General features: G+C 43.3%; 2 protein-coding genes across 5 annotated transcripts in view; both read left to right on the forward strand.

The window, feature by feature from the left end:
• The window catches only part of sptbn4b (spectrin, beta, non-erythrocytic 4b), a 102030-nt gene extending 87257 nt beyond the window's left edge, over positions 1-14773 (forward strand). For 2 of the 4 annotated variants that reach the window (XM_085244188.1, XM_085244189.1), the window contains exons 36-43: positions 395-479; positions 599-795; positions 925-1943; positions 2074-2134; positions 2298-2554; positions 6998-7168; positions 8008-8050; positions 8200-14773. In XM_085244188.1, the coding sequence (XP_085100314.1) occupies positions 395-479; positions 599-795; positions 925-1943; positions 2074-2134; positions 2298-2554; positions 6998-7168; positions 8008-8050; positions 8200-8535 (2169 nt within the window). In that variant the 3' untranslated portion in view covers positions 8536-14773. Of the gene's footprint in view, positions 1-394; positions 480-598; positions 796-924; positions 1944-2073; positions 2135-2297; positions 6650-6997; positions 7169-8007; positions 8051-8199 lie in introns of those variants that run through there. The other 2 variants (XM_085244190.1, XR_014888222.1) reach the window with 2 other exon arrangements.
• Positions 14774-16360: 1587 nt separating this feature from the next.
• Positions 16361-22757, forward strand: LOC146560245 (uncharacterized). The gene is made up of 4 exons (XM_085244192.1): positions 16361-16937; positions 17918-18282; positions 18443-18512; positions 18627-22757. The coding sequence occupies exons 1-4, from the start codon at positions 16541-16543 to the stop codon at positions 20219-20221; spliced, it is 2427 nt and encodes an 808-aa protein (XP_085100318.1). The 5' UTR covers positions 16361-16540; the 3' UTR covers positions 20222-22757.
• The last annotated feature ends 93 nt before the right edge of the window (positions 22758-22850 follow it).

Here is a 22850-nt window from a genome sequence, read left to right on the forward strand (position 1 = left end):
CACCCTTGTTTTTCGTGCTGGGGCTTGGTGCAGCTTCTCAATTCATCCTGTATCTCTGTTATAGCTCCTCCCCCTTTAAGGAAAAATTGTTCTAATTGGCTGCCTCTTGCAAACAGAAGGTTTGACCAGCAAGGATGTGCCTGCTATACAATGAAACTAAGTGTGGAAAACCAAATGAAGCCTGAGCTTTTTCCTCTTAATGATTACACTGATCTCACTGCACCCATGTGACAGTATATGCATGACAGAAAACTTTAGAGATGCATGTTAAGAAACATAAGGTTTTATATTTTATGTGTGAGAAGGAATCGATTCCCTATAATATTTCAATTTTTTCTGAGCATCCATAGAGCTAAACAGACCCATGATGTAATTGTGATATCTTTATTCTCAGATCAAAGAGAAGCTGGACAAAGTGATCGCTAAGGAGCGTGAGCTGTCTGAGAAGTGGGACAAGCACTGGGAAGTCCTGCAGCAATGTGAGTGGATGCAATGGCTTAAAAAGTAAAAAAGACAGGGATGTGCAGGAATCTGGCATTTAGAAGTAAATTAAGATGCTTTCTCTCTTTTTTGGTGTTCTTATTTGTCCTGTTTGCAGTGTTGGAGGTTCACCAGTTTGCCCAGGAGGCGGTGGTGGCAGAGGCATGGCTGACTGCTCAGGAGCCGTTTATCAACAGCAACGAGCTTGGAGGGAGCGTAGATGAGGTGGAACAGCTGATTCGTCGACATGAAGCCTTCCGCAAAGCAGCTGCCACCTGGGAAGAGCGATTCAGCTCACTGCGGCGGCTCACCACGGTATTATCATCATCCTCACTGTGCAAATATGTCCTCAGTTTAGACAAACTCAGTAGCACGTTCCAAACATGCTCAAATTGTTGATGAAGACTTGGTAGTTTCATCTCTGGTTCTGTTTTCTTTCTGCAGGTAGAAAAGCTAAAAGCAGAGCAAAGTAAACTGCCCCCAACTCCCCTCCTGGGTCGTAAAGTCTTCCTGGATCCCCAAGATGCCTCACATAGTCCACCCACTCTCCCCCGCCTCCCAGTCTCCCCCGTCATGAGGCAGACTATATATGAACAGAACGAAGCCAGCTCTCCTCCATCTCCCTCGCCGGCCACCCCAACACCTTCTCCATCATCTGCAGCTCGGCGCCTGGGATCAACAGTCGCCAACTACACCCCTGTGATGAACGGCTCCAGCTACCGAAACACTCTGGATGTCCGGGATGGAGGCGTAGTGGGTGTGGCTGCAGGTCTAGGCCGCCCGGCTGCATCCTCGATTGCATCTATAGCCACAGCAGCGATGCTAGTGTCAGCCAACCAGGCACGAGAAAGTGCCAGCACAGCAAGGGAACAGACAGCAAAGGTGATGAGTCACCTGCATCCGGCACAAGCGGCGAGGGAAATTGAGGCAAAATCCTCCCCGTATCTCCGGCAACCCAAAATCAAACACTTAGATGATGCTGTGACGCCTCTGATTGTGGCCAGCCGGCTGGAGAAGGCAAGAGAGCGGGGGAGGGAGAGAGATATGATGATGGGGACAGAGAGAGCAGAGGTAGCAGTGATGGCCGAGGTGGTGCTTCAGGAGCCGAGCCGGGAGCGTCTGCACAGCGAGCCCACCAGAGGGCCTCGAGGATCCAGGACTGACCCTTTGGGCCACGCTGAGCCTCAGGGCCAGACACACACTTATCACCACAGGATAGAACGGCAGCTGTCCAGCGAGCAGCTAATCCAGGCGCGCAGGGATGAGCTGCCTCAAGAGGTGTGGAGGGAACAGGCTGAGAGGCGGGAGAGACGGACGTTGGAGAGGCAAACTTCCAGCGAACAAGAAGGTCACGGGGGCCACGAGGGCCGGCGGAGAGAGAGGGACAGGCACCGGCTGGAGAGACAGGAATCCAGTGAGCACGACACAGGGAAGGAGCAATCAGACAGACGCTCAGCAGGAGGGTGAGACTGAGAGTACTGCAGTGCATTTTAATCTGGATGTGGATATTTATGCAGAAAAGAAGTGAATGTTATTGTAGTCAATTTTGGAGTTGAATCAATTGTGATGTGAACAGTAGGTATTTTTCCACAGAGACAAGAGGTCCACCATGGCAGAGATCGTAGAGCAGCTACAAGAAAGAGAAGCAGCGCAGGTCTGGGTTTAGTCTTTATAAATAAAGAGTGTGATATTTGGGGGCGTTTAGGGGTTAATTCTAAGTTTTGACCAAACTTCCTAAAAAGAGAAAACTGGGATAAGTAATAACGTTTTTCACTTTTGAGCCATAACTCAAATTCATCGCCTCTCCCAACCCTTAGGCCCGCGGTGAGGTGCCCCGACTGCCTAATGGGATACCAGAAAAGTCTTCCCGTCCCGACCGCCCTCGAGCTCGGGACAGACCCAAACCACGACGCCGGCCACGACCCAAAGAGCCCGGGGAAACGACGCGGCGGTCCAGATCTGCACCAGCCCAGAGCAGCCCGATCGTCCCCCAACCGCCCACACATACGGCACACCACGAGGGCTTCCTTTTCCGCAAGCTGGACATTGAGAGCCTGAAGAAGAGCACCAATAGGTGGGTGTTCAGGGTCATAATGATACCTGATACCTGATAGGAGTTATAGAGAAGGAGGATGGACAGTGATGTCATGAGTATCAAACTTTAGGGATTCCAGTTAATCAATTCAAAGCTATTTATGTTCCACAGGGGTTATTGAGGTGCAGAAAAAATGATTGTTTCATCGACTTATTCTTAAATATTAGTTTGAACAAAGCATTTCCAGCCCTCTAAGTACCACTTTCTCATGACACTGCTGCTTCCTCCATTTAATAATTCAACAGGAGTGACAGAGGCATGACTTTAGCATGTTGAGCTAACAGGCTAACACACGGACATGTTGAACAGATGCATGACACACACAGGCTCACAGGTTGATTCCATCGTGTGTTCAACATGAAAATACTCAGAAGAGCTTTGGCGTTTCTCAGGAAATCTTACCTTTTTATATTTTTATTGAGATGAAGTTTGAATTTTTACCTTTTTCTCTGAAATAAAAAAGTTCTAGACTGTCTTGTGTTTGTATGTGGTGGAAAGGAGGAGGTAGTCACAGTTTGTGGTGTTGCCTGTGCCTGGCAGTGGGAGATTACAGCTGTTTAGGGCTGGGCGATATATCGAGTTTTTAACCTGTCAGCACGCGCATGCAACCTCTGCTTGCTCCTAAGGTTTTCCTGCCGCGAGGAGAAGTCATGTTAGCGTTGCCAAACAATGAATAATAAAATAAAAACTGAAGGAGTTATTTAACTAAAGGTTAAAAATGTGAGACAAATCAAAGCTTCTTAGTTCATGCAATAAAATGTTCTTTTCAGAACCTCAAAAACAGGGTTTTTACCTTTTTGAGGCCAAACTGAGCTACAGCTTTAGAATAATCACACAGCTACACTAACAAATTAATTTAGGTAGCAGTAGATGTTTTGCAAGGTAAATAACTGTTTTGGTCATTGCAGCTGGGTAAAGAGTAGTAGTTCTTTGCTGGAAACATCTGTCTGAAGGCAGGTATAGCTTAGTGTAATAGATTAAGATCCCCATTAGCTGCAGCAACACAGCAGCTATTCTCCCTGGGGTTGGAAATATAGTGGTGAAAATGTATTAACCTCCTAAGACCCGAACTCTTCCACAGTATGCATTTTTAATTTCTATTTGATATTTGGGGATATTGGGGCCCAATGAATGTAAAAACAAAGAATTACAAGATTTTTTTTTTACCTTATTTTTGTTTTTAAGAAAAATAAGAGCCACATATCAGGATATTTGTTTAAAATTTTGATAGAGCAGTAGTAGTATAATGTCCTCGTAAGTGGATATCAGGACCATGTAGAGCAAAATTGACTATTTTGGTCTAAATAACCCAAAATGTGATGTCCACATATGTGGACGCCAGGTCCTAGGAGGTTAAATATACCCAGTGTTGGGAAGGTTACTTTTAAAATGTATTCCACTACAGATTACAGAATACATGCCCCAAAATGTATTTTGTAACGTATTCCGTTACGTTACTCAATGAGAGTAACGTATTCTGAATACTTAATATATTATCATACTTTTTACAACTACATGAATGTACTATTGCTGTGTGGTTTATTACTATTACTGCAGGTTACTCTCCATACCAATACTAACTAGATGTTTCAATCTTAATATAAATGAGTAACAGTAGGGTGGACGTTAGGTAAGGCTGCACTTTTAGCAGCGATCTCGTATTAAAACTATTCCGCGTGTATATAAAACAGGTTTGCGGCTCCGAACACTCTGCCTATTGCCTTTATATTAAATAATTTTTGAACAATAATTTTTAAAAATATTTCTTCATGTCATTATGCGGGCCTCAAGTAGAGCTGACATGGGCCGCAGGATTGAGACACAGACATTAGAGCCTCCTAATGCGTGTTTTGTTTGGGTTTCCGCCAGCATGGAATTACCAGAAATAGAGAGGGCATAGCCGAACATATGAAACAGGAGAAGACCGCTGTGTAATTTCTTTATTTCAACAAAGTAACTGTATTCTGAATACCACCTTTTTAAATGGTAACTGTAACGGATTACAGTTACTCATATTTTGTATTTTAAATACGTAACGCAGGTACATGTATTCCGTTACTCCCCAACACTGAATATACCATACAAACTAACTTTGGCTCTTTTACATTTTGCTGATGACCATGTCCGACATGGTTTGTAAATGCATTTTATACTGATAAGTCTGCACATGTAGTGAAGGACCTGAAGGCTTACTGCACATTTCTGCTATAAAGATCTTCGTTCATAGCAGATACTGAGATATCGCCCAGTCCTCCAGTTGTTAATTTGTACTGAAGAGTAAGAAAATCAGTGATGAGTACATGAAGCAGGAAAAGGATTCACTAATGTAAATCTTATGTCAGCCTCTGAATATATTATGTCTGTCAGTGCTGATTATTAGGATGTAATTAGAGCACTTTATTAGATCAGAGGCCTGCAGGATTCCCACCGCATGTGAAAACTTCATGCATGACGCTTACGATGCCTCCTGATCTAACGCGAGCCCACAGAATAAAACACAGGAGACTGACTGACTGGCTGAGGAATGCTGTGGGATGGAGCTGCTGGTCAAACACACACACTTATGCACACAGCCTGCCCTCCACTGATGACCACCCTGCTTCTTCCAGAGAGACACCAGCAAGAAAGTCTCTCTCTGCACTGCCCCCTGAGGGCTGGGCTGACCTTGCACAGCTAAAAGCTCATCCCCTCCCAGCTGTGGATGAGTCCCGCTCACGCACCTACTCAAGGCAATGGATGAGTGTGTCGTATGTACATGCCCTGTTATGTACATGGCAAGGTAAAGCACAATGTCGAATGGCTTAAATCCGGACAAGTGTGAATCTCCAAAGTGCTCCTCGTTGTTAGCGGTTGATGCCGAGAAAGAAAGCGAGGATGCATTTAGGGAAGGACTGAGATTCAACCTGTCTCTGTTACATCTCTACGCGATGAGACACTAAGTAAGTTGATGTGCACATTAATATTCTGGTACCTTGTTAGGGTATGGTGCCTGTGAAAGGTGTATGAAAGTGGACGACAAACTTCCACATCTATGCTTCGCATTAAATTGAGGTTACAGCTGTGAGCGCATTCACATGTCAAATTTCCTCTGAAAAAGTTTAAACTTCTTCCCGAGGTGTCCTGTTCATAATGTACAGGAAGAGAAAAGTAATATCTGCTACTGTAAACTAGGAAAATACATTAAAAAACCCACACCAAGGAACAGAGATATTAAAAGGAACATTTTTTTTAGCTCAAGTGTTTTTAAAGGGAACCTGTTGCGCTCATTTCCAACTCTTCCCAACAGTTTTGGCTCTTCCTTATTAACTCTTTAGTTTACCGCTCCTTTAAGCCATTTTTCTTCTGCCTTGCAAAGCAAAGCTCTGGATGTGGTTGGAGATGACCACGTCTGGGATATCTGCACTCCCCGCCATCACACAGAGCCAACAATAGAAAAACATTTCAAGAATGAACTTTTAATGGGTGTTGTGAGCAGTTCAGACATCACTTATCACTTGCACCATTGTTTTTTTTTTTTGTTTTTTTTACCCGTGTATCTACTGTTGAGTTTGAAATCAGGATATTAAGCTGCACACGGAAACTTGCTCTGAATAATACTGGCAGTACTGTGCAAATGTTTTAGTTGCTAAAAGTAAAAGGAGAATGTTTAAAATAAAATAATACAAAGTGAAGTAAACAAAAATGAAACTTCTTTTTAAGGTCTGTGGAGATTTGCCACAGATCATCTGTGGAGCCTGGCTGTCTCTTTATGTAATCTCACACTGGCTTCCACACCATCTGCTGCAGAACTCTTTGTTCTTCTTGTGGCTGAAAGTTGCCCTTAAGAACTCTGACTGTGTGTCTGGGCGACTGAAGATAAAAATATAAACAAGTTCCTGAAACTTGTGCACAGTACTGCCGATGTCAGCTATTAACTGGAATGCTGTGTGCATGTAAACACGCTCACAGAGGGAAAACGAGCATGTCTGGATTTTAAGCCGCGTTGTTGCCAAAATGGCATTTTAACCAAACTCCTCTGTCTCTTTTCTCCTCTCTTCCTCGGTGCTGCTGGCTGCTCCTCTTGTCTCCTCCAAGGTAAGTCACATGTAAGCCTCGCACACAGGTGCACACAAGCTGTACGTAGCCTTCCTCCCCATACCTCCATCCCCCCACCTCCTCCGTCTGTCTGTCCGTCCGTCTGCGTTTGTTCAGCAGTGTGTTTCCTCTTCCCTTCTTGGGGCTGCTTCATCCCGCCTACCTACCTGTCTGCTCTGGTCAGGTGAGTGAGGTGTTAGTGTAGCGACTGTGATTCTGCAGCTCTTCCTGACTCCTCCTGTCCTCCCCCACCCCTCCACCCAACCTCCTTCCCCATGCTCCTCTTTTCCTCTCACCTTTCCCTCCTCTTCTTCCCCTCCCTTCCTCTCCCGCCTCCCCCCACCACAGCAGATCATGGGTCAACCTGTACTGCGTGCTGAATAAAGGGGAGCTGGGTTTCTACAAGGACGCCAAGAACACCACGACGCCCTACAACAACGAGCCGCTGCTCAACCTCTCCCACTGCCACTGCGACGTCACCAATGGCTACAAGAAGAAGAAGAACGTCTTCACGCTCAAGTAATCGGCTGTTTTCGCACTCACATGTACTGCAGACAGGCACTTTCATGCTTCACGTTAGTGTGTTTTCACTCTTTAGGGCCTGGGCACATTGTAAAAATAAACAGTGTGAGTAATTTATTTGGTCATAACCACAAACCCAGATTTGATCTAGTAAACCCATTGTACATAATTCTGGTGTTCCAATAGCTAAAAACCTGCTTCTAGACAAAAAAGGTCACATTTTCTTTTAGTTTTCAAAAATATGACACTTCTTTCCAAACTGAAACGAAACAACGCTTTCTTCCATTTTTTTGGCCATGAATCGTTAGCATCCTGCTGATGCATGCTGATTGGTCAGCTAAGGATTCACGATGTGATGAGCTCCCTCGATGGAACCTGTTTACAGACGATAACTAGACGTTAGAAGCGTAGTTAAACCACAGCTGAGAGTCGTGTTTAAGAAGCAGCTGGTTAAAGGTGACTGAGATCAGTAGGCTGTTTACTTCTTCTCTGAAATTAAAAAAGCAAATGCCTTAAAGTGTGTGACACCTCATAATAATTACAGAAAGATATTTTACTAAAATAGAAATCTAAAAATAGAACACATGATACAGTGAGGGTGAAACATCTTTCCAAATCTTAAAGAAGAACTTAAAGTAGTCTAAGCTACACAGACACGGGGATTTCCAAATTGATCTAAGTTGAATTTTAGTTAAGTAAAAGTCAGAGCAGTAGCAAATGACTCGCGCTTTTCCTCTTTTCCACACTGTAGTTCTGTGGCTCACAGATGGGGCCCACCCCACAGTTTGGGGACCACTGCTCTAAGGCTGAGTTTAACTCTTCTTCTCTCTTTGCAGAACGAAGGACGGCAGCGAGTTTTTGTTTCATGCAAAAGATGAGGTGAGACATTTTTTCTGTTTCCTGCACGCCTCAGAATAGTGAAAGCAGCTGTAACTGTGCATCTGCACGTCATCGAAAACCTTAAAAATATTCATGTTAACAACTGAACCGGCCAGCTGACATCTGTGCACCCCTCTCTCCCATCGCAGGACGACCTCAAAACGTGGGTGACTAATATCACCGCCAGTATTTCAGAGCACGAGGAGATTGCCAAATGGGGTCAGCCCCAACCAACTACCTCATCCACCGACGAGGGCACGCGCCGCGACGGGAGCAAGGTGGACAACAGGTCAGAGCGCGGTGGCGAGCGTTCGGACCGGGGTGACCGAATCGAGCGTGCTGAGAAGGAGAAGGAACGGGACAGAGAGAAGGAGAAGGAGAGGGATAAAGAGAAGGAGAGGGAGAGGGGCGAACGGTCGGAGAGGTCAGAACGGGCTGGGAAGTCGGACGCAAAACGATCAGAAAAGTCCAGTAAGAAAAAATGAGCTTGGACGGGAGCTGGGATTGAAGCTCACAGTATGAACTCTGGCTGGGAGGCGGGGCCATAAACTGGTTGCGAACGCCCCCCTCCTCCTCTTCGCCTCCAACACTGTCAACAGAGCAGTCGTGTTTGGATGGAAATCGAAGGTTTGACCCGGGCTCACTCATAGGACAGACGGGACGGATTTGATTTGGAGCAGGAGACACCTCCCTCGCTCTCCCCCTCTATCTCTCTCTCTCTCTCTTCTGTGTCTCTGTGAGAACGCACAGAGTCACCGACGCCCCCTGGCGGCTGTTTCGGAGAACTGCCTGAGAGCAGGGTGGCGTTTTGTGCTGCGGAGCCCCGGGCAGCGTCGCCGCGAGAGAGAGACGGGACGCGCATCACGGTCAACGGGAAGGCTGTTAGGCTGACGGCTGGTAGAGCGATAAAACGTAGCTCATGCTGTTCCATGTTTGTTTTTTCTATGAGACGAGCTCCGTCTGTATGTATTTCTCGTCTGTGTGTCCTATTTACTGTATATATCTGTCTGTAAGTCGAGACATCCTACACTACGTCTTATTACTCCTTGGAAATACAAACAGAATGAAATTATGCCAAAATGTTTTACAGACCTTCTTTTACTTTCTCCGCTGTATCCCATCTGTCTGGAGGTCTGGCCATGAAAACATGTAGAAATTCTAATAGTTTTACTTGGATAACAAACTGCACTGTAAACACACGCGTGCACTTGCCCTGGATGAGTCAGCACTGATCTCCAGGTTTGTGCTGACTCTGTTTAAGAGAAGAGAAGAGTAGACGTCGGTCTTCAGAACTTTGTTACGCACACAAAAAACAAGAAGAAATGTATCAAATCAAGATCCCAGGGCATACACAGCAGTTTCCCTTCCCTTGGGTAGGATTTTATTTTAGCATTATAGATTTTCTAGTGAGCAGTAGGTGGTCAGAAGAAATAAAAAGTCTTGTTCCCAGGGGCCTCATTCATTAAAACGATTTTAAAAGTGGACCTCTTGTAGTTTTATTTATATTCTGTCATATATAGACTTTTACAGTGGTAGATAAATGCTCATATTAAACACGGGGCAGGTGGGTATTCCTAGTATGATCATTGGCCTTACCAGGTGGTGGTTTAAGTTTAAGAGGTCCACTTAAATTAATGAATAAAATAGGAAAAAATCTTTATTTTTGATATTTCTAATAAAAATGAAACCATTCATTGTCATCTGCTTGTTTTACCATCTAGATCAGTTTTTCATGATTTGGTCATAAGCACAAAATCTGCATGTTTTTAATGAATGAGGCCTTCAGGGATGAAAACAGGCCTCATCTACTCTTTTATTCTCTTACAACATCAAACTACTGGATATTCTCTTTGATTTATTATACATACAAATTTGTTTTTATACAGAGTTTAAAACAAAATCTTGTGTGTGTGTGTGTGTGTGTGTGTGTGTGTGTGTGTGTGTGTGTGTGTGTGTGCGCGCGCTGCTGCTCTCCGCTCCCAGGGTCTCCATAGCTCTCAGGTTATTTGTGTTGGTGTGTGCTTCACACTCGTCAGTACGTTCATCCCCTCAGATGCCGCCTCAGTCTTCCGGATACAATACGTCCCATTCACAACACACATCTACACACACCCCATTCACACATTTGTACTTCTATCTTTGTGATGCTACATTCCCTCACCCCTTAATTTAACCCTGATTCTGAACCTTCAAATAAACCTTTCAGAGCGTCTTTCAAATTCAGGTCCTGGAAATATGTCCTCGCTCACAAAGATAGACTTACATCTTCGCACGCACACATAAAACCCATCAGGCTGAAAATGTTAGAGGTTATAAACGAGTCTTAAAAGTCATCAGGTGGAAATGACTGAAGCGATCAATTAAAAAAGCGAATGAGCTGACACGGCACTGACAAAATATTTCATAAGTGAGAGATTGCATGCTTTTCTTGGAGAGAAATCACTCATCTAAAGAAGCTCGTCTTTGCAGTTTAGCATCCTTGTTACAAGTATATGTTTCATTTCATGGTAACGCACCACAATGCCATAAACAGCAGGAAATGAGAATCATCACGGTTTGGTTTATCTGGTAAATGCAGCTTTGTGAGGCACCAGCGGTGGATGGTGGCATTAATTTCCTGCCCCGTTAGATGCATGCGGGCCAGACTGCATTTAAACTTCTTTTAAAGTGCGTTATTGTCACCGCTGCTGTATGAAAACTCATTCCAGCTCTCGTGTTTCTGATGCTCTCTGTTAAAGTTCAGCTGAAATGCATTTGCATAATTGTTATTTTATTTTTAATAATTAATTATTTGCAGCTCCTGTACTGCATGTGAAACAGAAAGCTAGATAAAATAGAAAGGCCTCATTCGTAGGGCACACGTCCAAGTTAGTTTCTTGGAGCATTAGCTCCTGATGCTCCCTGATGCTGTGGGCACAGTTTCAGGATATGTGGTGCATTTTAACCCACACCTGTGGCCTAGAACCAATCAAACTATGACTTCTAAAGTGGAAATGATGCAAGAGGAAAAAAAAAAAAAAAAAAAATCCCCGCAGCCACAGTGGAGAACAGGAAACACAAGCGCTTGTGTTCAGCCATCGAGATAATGCTTATGTTTATCTTCTGTTTGCCAGCGGCAGCCATTCAAAAGAAATCAGGACTAAAGAGAGCATGGCCTTTTAGGGAGAAGAGCTACAACAGCTTATTTCAGACAGAAGATAAACTAAGGGGCTCCACCGGGGCTCGGTATAAATGTAAATCATGCAAAGCTACGCTGTTAGAGTCCAAGAGTAAAACTATGGAGCTGAAAATGAGCTTAACAGGTTGTCTTTTTTAAGGTGTTTTCTCTTTTTGATTAAATTTTTTGGTCAGTGCACAGTTGCTTCACAGAGCTTCGAATGCAGCCTTTTGGTGTTTTTACTTTTCAAAACACCGTCTGCCCATGGACTTTACCTGCTCTCTCACCTTTCTGCTGCATGTCACAGAGTCTGCCAGCTCATCAAAGACGCATCACTCCAATACTTACATTTTTAAAATCATAGACCAGGTTATTTTTTAACTCAAACATGAAGGACTTCACATAACTTCAGTAATATTTTACAAGAAAACATTTACATTTATTTGTAAGAAGGCTGTAAAGCCCAAGAATCCAGCTCGTGTCTATATTTGCTAGGATAGAGTTCATATTTAAGGCTTGTTAAAGATATGGTTATCGGTCAACTGATTGTGTTGGGTCTTATTTATTTATTTATTTATTTTAGGTTTTCATTGCTGGATTTTAAATTCCCTCCTGACCTACAGACCTCGTTTCTGTTTCTCATAAAATTTGTCTTTAGAACTTGTAATTTATTTCATGAGAATGCCACATGAGTGCAATCATTTGCATGCATGTCAGACACAACAAACACACCAAGAGTGAAAAGAGTTCCATGTTTAAAGTGACACCGAGCCAGCTGGCTGACTGATTATGAATCCAGCATCATAATAAACCTCCATGATTTGTTTCTGCTGATACACACAGAACAGATCGCGCAGGGTACAGCTGAACCAATAACAAGTCAAATAACTTTACACTTTGGAGAGCAGAAACATTTAGATAATATATGAAAGGTAAACACTGGGACAAATGAAAGCTCGACGGTTTGGGCGTGTGTGCCGATACCCTGCCCGTCTGTCTGTTGTGCTCACATCAGCCTCATTCTGTCGGCAGACGCGAAGTAATAAATAAAAATACCTTTTGGTTTGTTGTTAATGTATTGAAAGTGTTTTCTTTTCTGCCTGGAAATGAATGTAGATCATTGATGTTGAAAATGTTTCATGTTGGATCAGTGTTTCCTCCTGTTTACACGATCAGGGGCCAAAAAAGCCCCGAAAAATGAAACGCACTGTTTTTTAAGCGGAGGGAAACACTGGTGCAGATTCTCTGATGCCATTCAGACACTTCAGACTTTGACATGTTGCATCTTGTACACCAAAAGCACTCAGTAGTATGCAGTAATATGAAGTCTATGAGGATTGTAGAGCGGTGTGTTCAGGGATTAATGTTGCCGATGATGGTGAGGATGATGTCCGTGGTAGCAATGGAACTTTATGCAACCTTTTCTTTGCACTAGGGACGCTGGCCTGTTGCAGGGCTGAGGGCTGGTGTTCACTGGTGTTGGGGATCCAGCAGAGGGACGTCAGACCCGGACAAGTTAAAAGTTACCAAAATGAGAAGATTAAAGTATTATGAGTGACCTTTTCAGGTTCAGTCACATGCAGTTTGGCTTTGAGAAGGGCGTGAAATTCACTTTGATCTTCAAAGTTCGTGTACAGCTTATGGACATTTATGCAAGAGCTAAAACCTTTAACTGAACGAACTGCTTAATAATCAGTTCGTCGTTTTGGTGAGTGGTCCTAGAACCTTCTCAGCAGAGCCGGCCTTTTATAGAAAAATCTATAAACAAACTTTAAACAAACACTACTTTTGTTATACTACATTTTTCTTTTGACAGCACTGACTGTAATTAATATTGAAACATAAGTTCAGTGACATTACTGCAAAAATTAAACCTGGAAGAAGTCCTGTTTTCGTTCAGAAGCTAATATTTAGCGACACATAACACTGTGCTATGTACTTATTAAATAGACTGTATATAACAGATGGACTTTGCCACTAGTGAGTGAAGTTCTGATTTGAAGCCTGAAGATATTTTCAACCTTTGCTATTTTAGTTGTTTGAAACCAGATGTCACAGAAGGGGTGTGGATCTCGCTGTGAAACCAACACTGGACATACTCGGACTGTGTGACTTTAATAATTCATAATTCACAAAAAATTTAAAAGGCATCTTGTTGTGTTGAATAAAAGTGGGAAAAAAAAGTGATTGAGCCCATAATCTAATCGGGAAAGTGAGATCACAGAGGAGTCGAGTTGAGGGACATTTTCCATGCAACTCCACCTGTTTTTATAACTACAGGAGTCGCCCTCTGCTGGCCATCAGCAAGAATGCAGGTTTAAAGCTTTGTCCATCTTTTATATGGTCTGTTTGTTACCCAACCTGGACACGCCTTTCTTTCTTTCTTTAGCTTCACTGCACTGCCCTGTTATAACTTAGGTCTTAATTCTCTATACAACCAAAAAACTACCATCATGCTTTTGCTCAAATTTCTTAAATATTTTTATTACAGGATTAACTGAATATATGAAAGTTTGTCAAAGTAACAATGATGAGGATTGTGTATTTGCTCGTCTTTTACTGACCAAACAATTAATTGTTTTAAGGGTGAAAATCACCACTAGTGTCACTGTTGATCTTGATATGTTGCCTCTGATAGGAAAACACTGATGCTTCTGTTTCCACGTCAGGAGCGGTGAAAAATTGGACCTCGTGAACACACTGCCTGAATAGAAAGTCATAAGAAAACTCGCAGACATTAAAAGGGCTCGTACACTGAAGCGAAATGTTATTTTCTCAGACACAAACGGGGACAATCAGGGCTGCTAAGTTCAGTGGATGTTCAGGTGGGACGAGAGGTTGAATTTATTGATGTTCTTTAGGGATACTCATTAGAAATGATCACTTTTATCATCACGTCATGAATAATATTATGCTTTAGTTTGGTGCTGTTGACCACCTCATTAATGTGGTGACATTTTTTTATCACCAGCCAAAGATAAAAAATAATAAATACTGAATATAAATTGGTGTTTTAGCTGATCTGCTGCCACAGCGTGTCCCCTCCCAGGAGCCCCTGAGCACCACTGTCTGTCTGCCCTCAGCCTGCCTGTCTCTCTGTATGCCTGTCTGCAACCTGCAGCCTGGAAATGTACAAATCTATTTGCTCAGAAGTATTTTCTGTAAAAACAGACGTGAAAATAATTTATCCATGGTGACACTGGGAAAACCGCCCCTTGTCTTTTTCTATGTTGAATCTTGGAGTCTGAGTCTGTCTTGAAGTGTGACTGTTTATTTGTGCCACAAGCCTAGATGAAAGTGATGTACACCTCCTGCACACAAACAGATCAGGACAAAGAGGTTGCATGAATGACATAGTCTCTATTACAGTACTGCTGTGCATGTCTTTGAGTCCCATTCTACGATCACTGTAACATACAGGGGTGACACAAACTACCGACATGGAAAAAAGGTGAAAAAATGACCCAATAATGTACAAAATGATCAGAACCAACTGCAAATTACTGACTCTGTACAGTTGTTTCTTTGAATTGAAAAGTACAGATTGAAAGATAATCTTTTGTGTGTGTGTGAGTGTGTGTGTTTTTGTGAGTCATTTAAGCAGGTCTGGGGGCTCCTATTTTATTTCCACTATGACTGAGAGTCAGTATAATTCGCATTACCTACTGTGTCAGTCAGTTTTATAGACACAAAAAAAGCCATATTGACTAATTTCATTTCTAAAGTTCCTCATTGTCATGTTCAAGTGACCAGTTTGAGATGATATGAGATACATCCTGACGTATTATCCTGCTAGAAGCAGCCATCAGAAGACGGGTAAGCTGTCATCATAAAAGGATGGACATGGTTAGCAACACTCAGGTAGGCTGCGGTGTTTAAATAATGCTCACTTGGTACTAAAGCCCAAAGCGTGCCGAGAAATATCCCCCACACCATTACACCAGCAGCAGCATGAAGCATTAATACAAAGCAGGATGGATCTACACTTTCATCACAGTGTTCTTGACGAATTCTGACCCTATATCTGAATATCACCTGGTCTGAGATTCATCAGACTTCATCATTCTCCAATCTCAGTTTCATCAGTTTCTTGTTCATAGCTGACAGGAGTGGCAGCCAGTGTGGTCTTCTGCTTCTGTAGCTCATCTGCTCCAAGCATTCATAGATGCTCTTCTTCATATCTTGCTTTTAATGATTGGTTATTTTAGTTATAGTTGTCTTCCTATCAGCTCAGAGCAGTCTGGCCAATCTCCTCAGACATCAAAAAGGCATTTTTGCCCAGAAAACTGCATTTTCTCCTTTTCAGACCATTCTCTGTCAACTCTAGAGCAGGTAGTGTGGGGAAATCCCAGTAAGTCAGCAGTTTCTGAAATACTCAGACCAGCCCAGCTAACTCCATCAACCACGCCATGTTCAGAGTCACGTAAATCACCCAAACACATTCTGATGTTCAGGTTCAACTTCAGCATATTTCAGTGACTACATGTAAGTGTCCCTTTGAAATTTACATCAACAACAAGTTTAACTGTTAACAGACCCAAATGTGGTTTTCTTATTGTTTCTCTGCACAGTGATCAATGAGTACAGTTCACTTTAAATCTAAGATTGATGCAGAAAAGGGAAAAGTGGGGAAATATGACGTGGTCAGAATTTAAGCCTTCAAAGTGCTTTTTATGAATTAAAAAAGGAAATATCATTTTAAGATATGTAAATGAGGTAAGTGATTCGACAATGATTTTATATCTGAATGTGTTTGGAGAGATCCTAAAATGCACAAATATGAGTACTAGCCTAATACAAATAAAAGACGTATTTTGGCATCAGAAACTACAGATTATGCTTTATACACTTAAGAATTCGGGTCTTTACCGTTCCGAAAAAAACCCACAGTTATTATTTTAAAATTTTAAAGATTAATTATGTTAGTTCATTCACTCAATTTGAATGTGTTTGGGGCTTTTATGCACAAAAGTGTAAAACATTCACTTGAATATTATGAATTAATAAAAGCATTATCTCGGAAATTCACTGAAACTTTTAATTAAAAAAAGCTGCTACTTTTTATTTTAGTTATTTTAAGTTAGAATCTTAGTTGAATAAACGAGAAGTAGATAGAAGGGGCTTTTATTTTCTAAGCGTGTGTGGCCCCGGAGGCGGAAATGCAACACGGAAGGTTTTCAAAGGTGCACAGGGAACGAAAGGACGGGACGGTTGATACGGAAGAAGGAGTTTTGTGTTTTGAGTCCAGCTGGACCCGGTTTAACCCCTCACTGGGGCTCAAAATGCGCTGCGGAGTTTCGGACACAGCAGGCGGAGAGTTCATGTGAACAAACATGGAGCCGAGATTCGGCAGCGAAGTGGCGTCGATTGTGGAAGTGGCCATCCAGGCGACTCTGTCTGTCTTCAGGGATGTGTTGGCGAAAGAGGCGCCAAACACGGAGTGGGAAAAGGCGAGGATGGGTGAGATCCAAGAGATAGAGAAGTCTCTGGTGGTGCAGATCCACAAAGTGTTTACGGAGTTCTCCTCGGAGCTATTCGAGGAGAACGAGGCTCTGCGGGCCAAAGTGGAGCAGCTGGAGGACGTGCTCCAGAGGAAAGCCGGGCAGCTCGAGCAGGAGCTGGAGGCCAGAGTGGGGCAGCTGGGCAGAGACATGAAGCAGCTGGAGAAGGAGCTGAAGACCATCAGCGAGGGCCCGACTCACGTCCTGCTGCAAGACGGCTCAGTGATGGGTGAGAAGCAGTCACATATCAACTAATCGATCAATCATTCTGATCGAGATTGATTTCTGAAGGATCATCTTTGAGTTGGGGGGTATTTTCTCAAATTCACCCGGGAAGTTCAGATCACATCAAGGGCCAGATATATGACTATACACACGCTACGCATTCTCATTTTCTTTTTCATGTTTCGTTTTTCCAGATGGGGGCCACTAAAAATATTGGGGTGGCACACCAGAAACATAATTTCCAGTTTTATTTTGCTGTTGTCAAATATAGGGTTAAGATTATGGCAAAAAAGAAAGAAAAGAATTAATGTCTAGTTAATTTCCTGCGACAAAAGTTGATATAGCTGAAAATGTGTACATATGATTAAAGTTTTAACCCCACATGCTGTTAGTTTAGCACACGAGCTTCAAACTGGGCCTCGAGGCAGAGTCCTTTTTTAATTGGTGTGCTGATTAATTGTGCAATATGCAGTAAAATGGCAATTTACAATAAGCCAAGTGATTCGGTTTCTAAAAGTGAATCACTTGTACATCTGATCCACTCAGACACAGTTTTAGTAGCGAGGCTTTATTCTGTCTCCTTTTTGTGTTTATTTATCTCAGGATTATAATTCTGCCTGTTTATTTATGCTGTTAATGAATTTAAAACCATGTCTCTTCCCTTTGAACTCAACATGTGGTTGGAAAAAGGGAATTTTGGAGGGGACACCAGTTAATCATGTAGGTAAACATTTATTTTAAAGCTCATCTACAAGGGCAGCTGTTCCTGATGTGGAAACCTTATTGTAACCTTCTTCTAGATCGAACCTCTTTAGCAAGTCATCTCAGCTCGAGTTCAACTAAATTACAAATAAATTAGAGTTTTTGGGATGATGATAAACATGTTAAACATAATGTCGATTATCATATATTTCATAGAAGAAGAAGCCAAGTAGTCAAGTGAGTTCATTAAATAACAATGTGTAACTTTGTCTTTAAATGCAGGAGGTCCTGTGCTGTCAGTGTCCACCAGTCCAGACGCCCCAGAATCGGCTGCAGAAGAATCAAATCCAGACCCGCTGCCCATTTCTGCAGGAGCTGCTGAAGTCGTCCCCACCTCCACGGCTGCATCGGTGACCGTCCCCAAACCTGCGGTCGCCCCCATGGTGCTCGTGGGCAGAGTCAGCTCCGCTCCCACGGTGCTGTTGGTTGGTGCCAGCCAAATCGTAGCGCAGTCATCGGCCGTCTCAGAAACGACGGGAGCTGCAGCAATCGTGCTCAAACCAGCGGCCTCGCCGGGCTCTACACCTCAAAATGTCCCCAGTCCCGACTCCAGTACTGTCAGCGGTCTCGACTCGACACAGGAGAAGGTCGGATGTTTCTGTTTGACACATTCATGTCTCCATTTGGAAAACAGTAGATCCTAATTCTTGTCAGCTGCATTCACAGATTCAGCGTGTTAGGATGTTTTAGTTGAGATGCTTAGAAAGTCTTTTCATGCAAACTCAGATTTATTCTGTTGTGTCACAGAAGTCTTTGGAAGGAGGAGCTTCTGGGAGGACAAGACGAACGAGAAGAGCACCTGCTAATAGTGAAACAGGTACCGGTGTTGCTTTCAGATGTGACTATAAACATGTTGATTTGAGATTTAGGAGGGGGTTGTGTGGGTGGAAATGGATAATAACAATCTATACATTTGCGCCTTAATTTCCAGTTTCCGTTGACAACGGCAGCGAGGAGAAACAAAGCAAGTCAGCTGAAGAGCCTGGCAGACAACTGAGAAAGACGGATTCGCAGACAGCGAGGCGGTTCTTCTGTGAGCACTGCGACCTCGGTTTTCACTGGAAAGGCGAACTGAAGAAACACATGAAGGTCCACAAGAAGCCTTTTCCTTGCGATCAGTGTGGCAGGAGTTTCCTAGAGAAGGCGTCTCTGGAAAATCACGTTTTGCGCCACGAGGCAACTAAAGCCCCGCTGCCCTTCCCGTGCCCTCAGTGTAAACGATCGTACAGGAAAGAGGAGTCGCTTCAGAACCATCTCAAGCGTCACCAGCGGTCGAAGCCTCCGAAGCCATTCTCCTGCGATCAGTGCGGGAAAACGTTCAGAATCAAGCAGTCTCTGGAAAACCACCTGTTACGCCACGAGAAATGGAAGCAGCTGCTGAAGTGCCAGCTCTGCGACAAGACCTGCAAGACGTCGGTTCAGCTCAAGTGTCACATGGCCGTGCACTCGGAAGAAAGGCCCTTCAGCTGCGTGACATGCGGGAAGGAGTTCAAGAGCAAAGACACGCTTCGCTTCCACCAGATGGTTCACACAAACACCAAAAAGTATAAATGCACAATGTGTGAGGAGACCTTCAAATATGCCCACTCGCTGACTGTGCATAAGAGGAAGCACACAGGCGACAGTCCCTTCGTGTGCTCCGTGTGCAACAGGTCGTACAGGACCGGCACGGCTCTGAAAAGACACAGTGTGGTCCACACGGGAGAGAAGCCCTTCACCTGTCACATATGTGGAGCGAGGTTCAGCTTGAATAACAACCTGAAAAGGCATCTTCGTATCCACACAGGAGAGAAGCCATTCAGCTGCCAGGAGTGCGGCAAGAGCTTCTCAGACAACAACAAGCTCAAGTCCCACATGCTCATCCACGGCGCCAGAAAGCCGTTCATGTGCGATCTGTGTGGGAAGACCTTCCTCTTCAACTGCAGGCTGCAGATACACCAGAGGTACGTGCACGCCGACAGGAGTGAGCAGTCGGACGGCACGCAGAATTTCTTCCAGACTCGACGGCAGAACAAGTCGCTGGTTAAACCGTACAGCTGCAAAATATGCCTGAAAGGTTTCAGCGCCGCGTGCTCGCTCAAACTTCATGAAAAAGGCCACAGCGAGCACAAGGAGTTCAACTGCGGCATCTGTGGGAAGTCCTTCCACAACAAATACTCTTTCAGCTATCATCAGCGGAGCCACACGGGCGAGAAGCCGTTCGTTTGCGACGTGTGCGGGAAGCGGTTTTTCCACGCCGCGAGTCTGAAGCAGCACGAGCGCATTCACACGGGTGAGAAGCCGTACAAATGTGACCAGTGCGGCAAGGCCTTCAGAACGGACGGGAACTTCTACAGACACATGCGGATCCACACGGGGGAGAAGCCGTTCGAGTGCGTGTACTGTCAGAGGAAGTTCCACCAGTCCAATCAGCTCAAGTCCCACCTGCAAATCCACACAGGGCAGAAGCTCTACTCCTGCCAGCAGTGTGGCCGAGGCTTCTCTGATTCACGGCAGCTCAAGAAGCACAGCTGTGACGGGTCGTAGGTGACGTGGGGCTGCTATCACCTGATAGCAAGTAGGACTAATAAATGAAATGGAGGCATTAGTTACCCATGGCCCGGTGCCTTTTTGCTTACAATTTTGCTCAGCTGAACAAAGCTGTTTTCATACATGAAGTCCAGAGAATCAGGCGGGGCGTCATCTGTAGTTTAACTGCAGCACTGAGCAGGAAATTATTTGCCTCGCTTTTCTAGAAACTCGCAGTTTAGTGAAGCAGACCGGACGCCTGACCTCCATTCACTCGCTGTGAATTCACTGGACAATTGTCTGCTCTTCTCTCACATGCACCCCATCACACATCATGTGGACTCTATACTGCACAGACTGCATCAAGCACCTCCATCAGTTAACCTCTTCTTCAACCACCTGGTCGTTGCTTTTGGTTAGCGGTAGGGTTGAAGTTTGTAACATCTGTATGCTTGTGCAGCTTAACCCTAATCCTACTGCTAAATAACTCTGCGGTGACCTTGGTGGTTTTTAACAGCGCCCTCTCTGTAAATTCTTGGTTAAAACTGTCGAACATCAACTAGAACAGTTAACAAAATGTTAAAAAAAACAGCTGTTATGACTTCATGTCTGAAACATCTGAGTACTGTGTTAAAGAGGGATCAGCTGGGGTCGTACTTTTGTGTAGTGTGAATTTGTACCATGAGCCGATGCAGCGACTAAACCAGGCAAATCATTATGAGGCAGTGGCAGCCTTGAAAGTGCAAAGCCTCTTGAGGAAAATGTGAAATATCGAAAGTTAGAAGAAGAGCAGCTCATGTCTGAAAGCATAGTGAGACAGTGCCCCCTGGAGGTTGGTTACAATTTGCACATGGGTATAACAAAAAGTACCCAGAAGAGGTACTGATCTTGGCATGTCCTTGGTTAATAGAGTAGACATTTGAATGTTGCCGCTCTTTCTAAATGGTGCCGGCAATATTAATCATTTAAACTAACGTTATCTTTTATTCATTTAATGCCAGTTAGCTGTTGGGTCTCACACGGCACTGTATTTCAGCTCTTGATGTCTCTCTATGACTGAAAGATGGATGGCAGCCCCGCTAATCAGCACATTGCTGTACGACTTTGTACTACAGGAACGGTTATATGTTGTGTCAGATCAAACTCTGTTTCACTGGGGCGATGCATAAGCACATTCTGCACAGGCATGGTTTCACAGGTTTCACAGCCACCTCTGGATGAATCTGGGCTTTTATTTTGAAGGTACATTTATTGACTCACCTGTCAAATCTGTTTTAAAAAAATTGCTACAAAAAGCTTTACAAGCTCGGTGTTTGCTCAAGGGTTCAAGCCAGAGTCTGTTTTCTGCTACCAGACAGCTCTGAGTTGATTCAAAATGCAAACAGTAACTCTAGATATAACTCACAAGTATGCTAAACTACATATTTGCTACAGTAATGAGTAAACACATGTGGCTGCTGGTGTACAGCTGTTGATTGGCTCTTTGGACCTCTGGCTTTGCAAAATCCTCCCACTAATTTTTGTTAAGGAACTTTTGACTTATCCTTATGCAGCAAGTCTGCAAAAAAACTGAGCAGAGTTTTACACGGTGTACGGTGTCACACATTTCAGTGGCATTTAAATAATTTGATAATTGGTTCAAATGGCTCTTTAATACAAATACAACATTTGTAAGATTAATGTTTATATTCATCCATCAGATTAGTTGACTAGTTGTCTTCTATTCTCGAGTTTAATCAACTAGGAAATCAGTTGCAAGCTGCAGTGCATGTATGAAAACGGCTCCAGTGTGACACAGAAATAACTTAATAAAATGTACTGGGAGAGCTGGTAGGGTTACCTGTGATTGAAGAGGTATTAAAGTTTTGGTGAAATCCTGGACCAGCAACTATGTTAAAACCAACTAATGTTAACTAATCTGGGCATCAACAAATAACTTGACTAAAGGTTTATGCCAGCCTAATATAATGTAAGACAGACACTGATGTAGATAATTGTCCTTGTGTTTGCTGATATCAGCTGATACTGATCTGTGCATTCGTCCTTATGATGTGGGGAAAGTGGGTGTGAAAAACAGCTATAACACTGGCACCTCTCACCCTTTAGATGTTAGAGTTAAGGGAATGATTAAGCGTGATTTAATAGCTGTCAATACGATATCAGCTTTTTTATCAGTAGAGGTTAGCAGTATTGTTGTGGCATTTATGTTTTGTATTATTATTTTGTTTCTTTAACCTCAGCTGTTTAAAAATCTGGTGAAACATGAAAGTTACTTGTATGAAACCTAAAATTTGAGATATTAAGGTAGATTACATCTTCAAATGTTCTGAAGGTAATGTGGGAGTTTGCCAGTTGAAATTTAAGTGAAAATTTGGGCATTTTAATTGATTTTTTTTTTTTTTTTTTTTTTTTTAAGAATTCTTAAAGTAGTAATTTATGTTTTGTGAATTCCCAAAAATCCCAGTGAAAGGTGTAATCATTTTTAAAATAGAAGTCGAAGTGTAAAGTGACTTTCTAATAACTTTATATTTCAGTTCTCTGAGATATGTCTATTTTTCTTGCTCGAAATTGCAATTAAATAACATTTGCAGTCAAAGCGCTTTGTATGAGTTTTATTTTGAAATTTCTACAGTTGCACTACTTCCAT

This window comes from Mchenga conophoros, linkage group LG14, assembly GCF_057382185.1.
Source record: "Mchenga conophoros isolate Kocher_MC1m ecotype Shallow Benthic linkage group LG14, M_conophoros_male_GT1.1, whole genome shotgun sequence".
Classification (NCBI taxonomy): Eukaryota; Metazoa; Chordata; class Actinopteri; order Cichliformes; family Cichlidae; genus Mchenga; species Mchenga conophoros.